This window comes from Nicotiana attenuata, unplaced genomic scaffold (genome assembly GCF_001879085.1).
Source record: "Nicotiana attenuata strain UT unplaced genomic scaffold, NIATTr2, whole genome shotgun sequence".
NCBI lineage: Eukaryota > Viridiplantae > Streptophyta > Magnoliopsida > Solanales > Solanaceae > Nicotiana > Nicotiana attenuata.
The window spans coordinates 143,718-153,988 of record NW_017671425.1 but is presented as its reverse complement, the minus strand read 5'-3'; the positions used below and the strand labels follow the sequence as shown (position 1 = coordinate 153,988).

The following is a 10,271-nucleotide window of genomic DNA, read 5'->3' as shown; positions in this document are numbered from 1 at the left end:
ATGCGAAATGACACAACTTGCCTCACCCCTTCTTTCAATGCTCAAGCCTTTAATCCACCCCCATTGTTCAACTTTCTTTAGCATCTTACTGAAAATCTCCATAACCAAAACAAATAAATATGGGGGCAAAGGGTCCCCCTGCTTTAGCCGCCTAGCAGAATTAAAGAAAACTTGAGGGCTTCCATTAATAAGTACTGAAAATCTTACGGTAGAGATGCAATATTCAATCCATTTTATCCATTTCTCACCAAAATTCATCTATTTTATGATATCTGATAGACATGCCCAATTGATATGATCGTATGCCTTTTCTAGGTCTAATTTACAAAGTATTCCTTGCATTTTATTTCTTATCAAATACTCCACACACTCATTTGCAACCATAGAAGCATAAATTATTTGCTTCCCCTTTATAAAAGCATTCTGATTGTCAGAGATCAAATTTTCAATCACCACCTTGATCCTTTCTACCGGCAATTTAGCAATTATCTTATATACACTTCCTAGGAGGCTAATTGGCCTGTAGTATTTTATTTTCACAACATCTTATTTTTTAGTATCAAGGCAACAAATGTAGCATTAAAGCTCTTGGTAAAATTACCTTCTTGAAAAAAAATTGACAGTGTTCCACACATCATTTTTTACTGTACTCGAAGACTTCTGAAAGAAGTGGAGATTAAAACCATCTGGACCTGGAGCTTTGTCTCCTTTAAAAATCTTTATAACCCTTTCCACTTCTTCCATTGTAACAGGTCTTTGTATCCATTCTTTCTCCTCCTCAGTCAGCTTGCTTAGATCGTCTCCTAACCATTTTGGCCTTTCAGGTTCTCTAAACAGACTTTTGTAAAATCCCAGAATATGTTTCTTTATCAATTTATCATCTTCAATTAATTCACCCTCTATAACAATCTTGTCAATGCAATTGTACCTTTTATGCGCATTTGTCTGTTTATGAAAAAAATCGGTATTTCTATCTCCATGCTCAATCCATAAACATCTGAACTTTTGTCTCCAGAATATTTCTTCTGCTTTGGCAATATTTTCTAACTCACTTTGGATAGTACATCTTTCGGCCTCAACTTGATCAGAACTTTGGTTCAAATTTTCTCTTTGATCCAAGACTCTTATTTTTTCCAAAGCCTTAATTTTCCTTTCTGTTAGATTGCCAAAGACCTCTCTATTCCACTTTTTCAAGTCTTCCTTCAAGAGTTTCAGCTTTTTAGCCATGACTTCATCAGCTCAGCCAAGTGCATTGTATGAGTTTCACCAATTATCAACCAAATCACCGAAATCTTTATGTTCAAACCACATATCCTCGAATTTAAAGTAACCCTTCCCCTTACTCCAATTCCCACATTCTAGCAAAATTGGACAATGGTCTGAAGTAACTCTTGGTAACACTGTTTGTTTTAGGAGTTTAAATTGCTCATCCCAGCTTTCATTAACCAGGAATCTATCTATTCTAGAAGCACATGTACTATTTACCCTCCTAAACCAAGTGTATGAGCCACCATGAAGTGGAGGATCATCTAAAGATAATTCATCAATGAATTTGGAGAATTCCTTCATAGCTCTAGTGTTTCTTGCATTCCCTTTCTTTTCTGCTTCGAACCTGACCACATTAAAATCTCCACTAATAACCCATGACTGTGAAATCAAGCCATAAATTGCAACCATCTCTTTCTACAAACACCTTCTTTTGTTCTGATCATAAGGTGCATATACCCATGTGAATGAGCATTGAAAGTCGGTATTTTCCTCCTCCATAAAAGTAGTAACAGAATGTTGTCCTACATATTTCTCCTTGAATTTACATCTCCTTTTGTCCCAATACACCACAATTCCTCCACTATTTCTTTGAGCCCCCAATTCAACCCATTCACTCAATCTAGACCCCCCAACTTGTTTAATATCCTCTTGAGTTAGACCATTTATCTTTGTTTCAGAGAGACAAGCAATGTCTGCATTCCAGTTTCTTAAAAGCAAATCTACCAAACTTCTTTTTTTTTGTCACTCATTCCCCTAATATTCCAACATATAATCCTCAACTTCATTAAAACTTAGCCAGCGCCCTCCTACCCTTGCCTCTACCAACATTTTCCCTACCTGAGCTGGATTCCCCTTTGAACTTCACCCCAAATTCCAGCAACTTTTTTTCTCTCTCGTATTTTTTTCCAGGAGAAATAATTTGATTTTCAGGGGAAGAAGTTAGTTTCTTTGGCCTTCCATTTTCAATTCACAACAATAAGTCTAGCAATTTATCTTCCGTCTCATATGAATTCACTTGCTTGCTAATTTTGCCATATTTCTTTTGACCCATCTTGATGCTTCAATCTGATGTAATCTCTCCTGCATGCTTGGATTTGCCCCATCATACCAAGGAATCATCAAAATCTCTTGGGCTGTTTCAACTTCTCTAGCATCTTCACCTGTAATTTGTAGAAAAATTTCTAATGGTACTTCCTCAAAATCATTGTCTGAGTTTCCCCTAACATGTTGTCCATCTCATTATCGATAGTGTTTATAGCTTCTTCTCTTCCAAAATCTTCTTCTGAACCTTCTTTTGCTTCAAAGGTTGTTCTATTACTGATTTCAACAATTGCTTTTTATGTGTGAGCTCTTCCATCCTTGTTTCCATCACCCTGGCATCTTTCTGTTGAATGGCTTCGACCTCTATTGATAAGGGATCGAATGGGTTAAAAGTATCCAGTTCCTTCGAACTAAAAAAGACTAGGGCTTGCACGCATGGATCGTATGTCTTTTTTTCTATAGATCCAAAGACCAGTTTGCCCTTTTCTTTTCTTTCTATCTCATCCTTTATTATTATTAAGACTTTGGGCCTCTTTTTTGATCCATATGTGGATTATTATCTTTGGGCCCATTAACCTTTGTATTTTCCCCCAGCCGAATACCTGACCCAATTTTCCTTGAGCTATGTAAACCTTTGGGACTCCTTTCAGTGAAGGATTATTAAAACCCTTAGGGCCAAATTTTGTACTCAAATTTCTTGTAATTGTGGAAGGCCCACTTTTATTTAAAGGCATCTGGCCTTTTCCTTTCGCTTCCACATCTCCATTCTCCAAACACACTTTAAGATTATTACAAAGGGATTTTTACATACCTATACACTATTAAAAACTTTATTACCCTCCCTACTCAAGTTTCAATTTAATTATCTCCTATATACAAATTTACCAATTATATACACTTTAGGAATTTAATGAGTATCCCTTTATATTAGGAATTAATTATTTCCCATCCTTATTCTCTATCTCCCTCATGCACTCTCTCTCTCTCTCTCTCTCTCTCTCTCTACGTCTCTCTCTATCTCTCAATTCCTATTTCAGTAATGTAGAGCAAAGGAAAAGAGAGCAGCAATTCCACCATTGACAGCCATTAAAAAGCTTTGAAGCTTTGAATTCGAATTTGGGTTTTCAAAAAATATTATTTGTTTGAATTGGGTGTTGTTGCAAACAATTGGAAATTCTCTCTACGTCTCTCTCTATCTCTCAATCCCTAATTCTAGTAATATAAAGCAAAGAAAAGAGAGCAACAATTCCACCATTCACAACAATTAAAAAGCTTTGAAGCTTTGAATCCGAATTTGGATTTTCAAAAACCATTATTTGTTTGGATTGAGTGTTGTTGCAAACAATTAAGAATATTGTTTGGAGTTTATGCCTCAATTTTGAGGGTGTTTTGGGAAAGATTAGACTTGATTTTGGCTGAATTTCAGAAGAAGAAGAAGAAGAAGAAGAAGAAGACATGACATACATGTATACCGCAGAAATTGTAGTAAAGTTGTTGTAAAATTGTAGAAAAATTGTATTATGTTGTTTATATATATTTTTTATTTAAATATTGTACGAAAGTTGAACAATTGTATAAAAATTGTATTGAAGTTGTATGATATTGTAGTTGTATATAACTGGGTAAAAATAATGTATGAAAATTGTAGATAAGTTTTAGATAAGTTGTATAATATATAATTAGTTGTATGAAATTTATTTTTACTATGTATAAATCAGATACAAAATATACAAAAGACATTTTGTATAAAAATTGTATTTACGTGGTATGATATTGTAGTTATATAAGTGGGTAGAAATAAAGTATGAAAGTTGTAGATAAGTTGTATAATATATAATTAGTTGTATGAAATTCGTTTTTACTATGTATAAATCAGATACAAAATATACAAAAGACATTGTATAAAATTTGCACAAAAATTATATTTAAGTGGTATGATATTGTAGTTGTATATAACTGGATAGAAATAATGTATGAAAGTTGTAATTGTATATCAATCGATAGATGCTATGTAATGGCTTAAAGTAATGCGACTTGAAATTAACATATCGACCATGCTGAGATTGAGCTCCACCATCTCAGCTTCATTTAAGCAGATTCGTTACTCTGAAAGGGGTAGGAGCGCCTTCTTATTTGGTTCTAAGTGTGACAAATTATTTTTTTCTAGCATGTCTAGTAGACCTTTTTCATTTTTTGCAGCTTATAGTTCGGAATTGTACTTATAAATCAAATTATAGGTTAATATTTATGTATCTAATATGTATGGCAGCCATTATGTTGCATATTTCCCAACTCCTTATTTCTCAAGCGAAGTCTCTACTTCTGGGCATTGCATTTGCATAACTAGAGCAGTACATATGCAACTTTACTTGGTCTTACTTTTTTGGAAAAACATTCCTCCATGTTGCTTCGTTCGTTCCTTTTCTGCTTCCACAGAGCTTTCTCTTGAAGAAGCTCATCACATGTAGCTTTTAATATCTTTACTTCATCAACCAGATCCTTGATCTCCACTTCAAGCTCCTCTAATCTTTATTTCCCCACTCTGTTTACTCGAGATATGGGGAGAAAGAGAGAATCTAGATAGAAGAGGGGAGAAAGGAGAGAAAAAAGGAAAAGGGTGTAAATAAATCCCTTGATGGAAGGCACAAATAATGGATTGAGAGTCTTTTAAGGTAGAATGCATATATTTTGCAGACAAAACTTGTTTAGGTAGGGTAATTAACTAAACATGGATATTTTTGGTAATGAAGTTTCCAATAGTGTATAGGTATGTAAAAATCCCTATTAAAAACCCTAGACACGCATATTTCACGCGCATCTGACCCTTGCACTTCATTCATCTTGGAACTCAAAAGAGCCGAATACTTCTCATTAATGTAACGACCCGGCCGGTCGTTTTGAGCTCTAATGCGCCGTTCAGCAGTTTGAGGCCATGAGCAGCTCCATTTCAGGTATTACGACTTGTACGCGTGGACGGAATTGAATTTCGGGAAGTTCGGAGTTGATTCGGAAGGAGAATTCTCATTTCGGAAGCTTTAAGTTGAAAGAATCAACTAGGATTGGATTTTTGAGTAAACGACCTCGGAATTGGGATTCGAAGGCTCCAGCAGGTTCGTATGATGATTTCGGACTTGGGCGTATGCCCGGATCGGGTTTTGGATGACCCGGGAGCGTTTTGGCGCCTATTGTGGAAGTTAGCATTTTGGAAGAAATTTCTTAAGTTTGGGTTGAAGTGCATTTCAGTGTTATTGACGTCCGTTTGGGATTCCGAGTCTGGGAGTAGCTCCGTATGGTGATTCTGGAGTTGGGAGCGCGATCGGAAGTGAATTCGAAGGTCCGTGGGTCATTTTGGAGTCATTTGGCTAAAGAAAGAAATTTGAAGGTTTTTGAGAAGTTTGACCGGAAGTGGAATTTTTAATATCAGGGTCGGAATCCGATTCCAAAAGTTGGAGTAGGTCCATAATGTCGAATATGACTTGCGTGTAAAACTTGAAGTCAATCGGATGTGATTTGATAGGTTTAAACATCGAAAGTAGAAGTTTGAAATTCTAAAGTTCATAAAGCTTGGATTGGAGGTCGATTCGTGGTTTTAGCATTGTTTGATATGATTTGAGGCCTCGAGCAAGTCCGTAATGTGTTTTGGGACTAGTTGGTATGATTGGTTGGGGTCCCGGGGGCCTCGGGTGAATTCCGGGTGGTTAACGGATCGAAAATGGAATTTTAGAGATAGGTGAAGTTGCTGGTTGCTGGTATAACCGCACCTGCGAGACTTGGGCCGCAGGTGCGGAGCCGCAGAAGCGGCCTTCGTGCTGCAGAAGCGGAAATGGACGGCTAGGCTGGGACCGTAGATGCGATCATTTTGCCGCAGATGCGGGACTGCACCTACGGAAGGAGAAGCGCAGATGTGGAAGTTGAAGTCCTGGGGGAGACCGCAGAAGCGGCGATTGGTCCGCACCTGCGGAACCGTAGAAGCGGTCAATGGACCGCAGGTGCGAAAGGACTGAGGCAATGGGTGTTTTAAAAATCGAGATTTGGCCATTTTCTCTCATTTTTCTCTTGGCTTGGGCGATTCTTGGAGGGGTTCAAGAGGGGGTTTTCATCATCAACGATAAGGTAAGCTATCCCCACCTATCTTGAGTTAAATACATTGATTATGTACGGATTTGAGCATGAAATTGGTAGAAATTTGGGGTTTTGGTGGGAAGACCTAGAAATTTATATTCTTGGAATTTGACCAAGATTTTGGGTATGAAATTGAGAGTAAATTATATATTTGAGTTCGTGGGGTTATGGGTAAACTTGTTCTTCAAAAAATTTCAGAATCCGGGCACGTGGGCCCGAGGGCGTTTTTGTCAACTTTTCGATCGGGGTTAGGAATTGTTATAAATTGGATTGTAATGAGTAATTGAGCATATATTAATGGATTTGCATAATAATTGGCTAGCTTTGGAGCATTTAGCATCGATTCGAGTCTTCGGAAGGGCGTGGAATGCCGGTTATGGACCTTCGGAGCGAGGTGAGTCTCCTTTCTAACCTTGTAAGAGAGAATTATCCCCATAGGTGAAATAATTGGTTATCTGCTCCTATTTGTGGGGGCTACATACGCACGAGGTGACGAGAGTCCGTGCGTAGCTACTAATATGTGTAAGTCCGGGTAGTCAAGGACCCAAAAAGCATGCTGTACTTGGAATATCTGTGATCTTATTGACTGTTGATATTCTTAAATCCTGTCGAATTGGTAAATGAATTTCTAAGAGGATTAAACTTCATTTTCTTAAATCATTAAAACAGAATTGGCTTTTATTTGGATAAATGTTCCCTGATAAATTCTTAATTTGCTGTTGAGCATGTATTTCTATGTGTGCCTACGTCACATGTATGATTCGCGAGCAGGGTGATTGTTTAGTTAAATTTGACCACGTCGCATGTATGATTAGCGAGCGGGGTAATAGATGCATCTGTGGTTCGTGTCGGTCGACCCTCGGCAGTGCACATTTTATATTTATGTTGGATCGGGCCGTACGACCTCGACATAAGTTGCGCATGCTTGTATTGCTTGCCTTGAGATTTATTGATATTGCTATCTGTTCTCCCGACTTGAGATAATTGTTAATTAATGGATTATGAATCCGGAGACTTTAAATGAAAAGGAACTTTCACCTGTTTAGTGACTCGTTTGAATCTACTGTTGTTCTTAATAAATCCGTGAGTCATCGCATTAATAATATTATTATTGGACCTTTAGTAAGTGTCGAAGTTGCCATCTCGTCTCTACTTCTTCGAGATTAGGCGAGATACTTACTGAGTACACGTTGTTTTCGTACTCATGCTACACTTGCTGTGTATTTTTATTGCACAGGTATAGGTACTTCTAGTGGCCTACTGGGCGTTGCAGTATGGGTGACACGGAGACTAGGTGAGCTGTATTTCCTCGAGGCGACCCGCAGCTAGTATAGTCTCTCTCGGAATTTTATTTACTTTCTGTCCAATTTTTGTTCCGGACAGTTGTTGTACTTTATTCGATTTCTTAGAAATTGCTCATGCACTTGTGACACCGGGTTCTGGGATGGTTATAAAGTATTTTGTATCAACCTCTTATCATTTAATTTGATTTGAGACGATTATCTTTTTAATTGATAAATTTGAAGGAAAATCATAGATTTCAAGAGTATTAAAAACGAGAATTTAATTAAGTATTTGGTTGGCTTGCCTGACAGTGGTGTCCGGCGCCATCACGACCCTTAGTAGATTTTGGGTCGTGACAACATGGTATTAGAGCACTAGGTTCCCGTAGGTCTCACGAGTCATGAGCAAGTCTAATAGAGTCTTGCGGATCGGTACGGAGACGTCTGTACTTATATTCGGGAGGCTGCAGGACTGTTAGGAGTACTTCCCTTCTTGATTCCTCATCGTGCGATTTGATTCCTTGAGGCTTATGCCCCTGTTTCCTTCCTACTCAATCCTATGCGACGCGAATCGCCTGTTATAAATCGAGAATTGAAGAATTGTAATGGTACTACCGATGCAGTGCGGGGTGTTTCTCCCTGCATAGTTGTCTGAGCTATTATCGTCGCCTTGTGGAAGGATATTCTGTCGTTTTAGCTCAGTAGCGGTACTTCTGAGAGCTCTGAGGCTAGGCACAAGTTGCCATTGATGCTATGAACGATTGTTCCGCAGTATTGATATGATGGTGGGATGTTTGCCTATGTGTCGGGGCAGTGAATGACTTGAAGGGAGGTTTACTCAATGCATGATCTAGAGATTCAGTATTTTATTCCCGGCAGGGGAAAGGCAATTAGACTAAGAATGGTCAGATGTGAACTGGTGGAGTAGCGAGACTTGGTATCTGCGAACGTGGTAGAGTTTTCCCCTGTGATAAGGTGTTGTTGTCCTAATTGAACGTACTAAGTTCGCCGGTGTTATGATCTTCTACAATTCGCCCTTGGAGCAAGATATTGTGAAATAGTATTGAAGATGCGGCTGTCAGATATCGTGGGGTACGGTAGTTCAGGATTGAATCAGTCTTTCTAATGTCGACGGTTCGAGGAAGATGATCTTCGGAAAGGTTTAAAGTTAGCAGCAATTGTGGGTTCAAGTGCCACGAAGATAGATTTTATTTAAGGCAACAACTGAGCAGCAAAGGATGAGGAAGGACATGTGGGGAGTGTCAGGCGGTGGTTAAAATTTCTAGAAGGCCAGGTATAAGAAGCAAAGGTCGAGTAGTCGACCAAAGGGGTGAGTTTCGCCAAAGTGGGAGAGTTTGGAGTGATTTGGGAATTTTAGTGATTGGTGATTTGGGCCTACGAATTAATTTGGAGTATGGGCTATTAGGTAGCAGGAGATTTGATATAACGGAAAGGAGCTGCTTGAAATGAAGAAGGGTACAACCTAACTTTGAATTAGAAGGATGTTGTCGCGCACTTAATTGATGTCCACGAGAGGTGAATGGACTTGTGCATCTAGAGAGTGAGCTTGGACTCAGTATGGGTCATTAATGTATTGTACCCCGTGTAGCAGCGTTGGAAGACGACGGCACGTAAATCCCACAGGTGGGTTATCTCCAGTGAGCGGATCGGCGGTTGCATGGTTGGCGAAGCTTCTGCGGAAATTCTATTGGTTATACAGCAAAAAGATCGGTCGTGCGACTGTGGTTGATGATTCAGAGTATAAAAAGGGGGTTTTACAGAAAGATTCCGAGGATGTTGGCGGATGATGGCGGAAGGTTATGTCTATATGAGATAAAGAATGCTGGTGAATTCCAGAGATTGTGTATCAGTGGCTTCAAGCTAAGTGGGAGAGTCCCACCGCCTATGATTGGGTTGCATGGTTAACTACTTGCGAGGTTCCTGGTTATTAGCACATTGATGGGTTGTTACAGCTACGGGAGAAGAACATAAGTAGTAATTCGAGCAAAGGAATGGTTAAAGGTATGCTATGGTTGGCCTTATTGGCCCATGTTCAGACTTGGGGAAGGATTCAGGATTTATGCCTTGTATAGATATGGGTTTCAAGGGAAGTGATTCCGCGGGGTGCTTCGTCGAGAGGGTATTCATGTGCTAGAAGATTTGTGGAGTTAATTATATTCGGGCCAAGTCAGAGCGGGTGGCTCTCAACAACGGTCCTAGTGGATTCAAAGGGGTAAAGTGTGGTGCCTAATGGCTTCGAGCCTGTAGGTATGGTTAAGAAGCAAGCTTTGTAGCAGCTTATGAGCAGAAGCACAGAATGTTCTATGATGTTTTGATTTACAGTGTAGCCTTTGGGAGGTATGAAATGATTCGTGGGATTTGAGACAGCATGGTCTCGTGATTCAAGGTCACTCGAGATGAGTCCGGATGGAATGTGTTATGTGTTGAATAGAGTTATTATTATTTCTAAGGCAATCGAGGATAAATTAGAAGAAGATAGATTGATTAGCCATGGTTGAATTGGCATATTGGTGGCAGTGATCGGTTCCTTCAGCG

General features: G+C 39.1%; 1 protein-coding gene across 1 annotated transcript; it reads right to left on the bottom strand.

Moving 5' to 3' along the window:
* Positions 1 to 1,263: 1,263 nt before the first annotated feature.
* Positions 1,264 to 1,677, bottom strand: LOC109208211. Its single transcript, XM_019371274.1, has one exon. It carries the CDS (start codon positions 1,675 to 1,677, stop codon positions 1,264 to 1,266), a length of 414 nt encoding a protein of 137 aa, XP_019226819.1.
* Between the last annotated feature and the right edge of the window lie 8,594 nt (positions 1,678 to 10,271).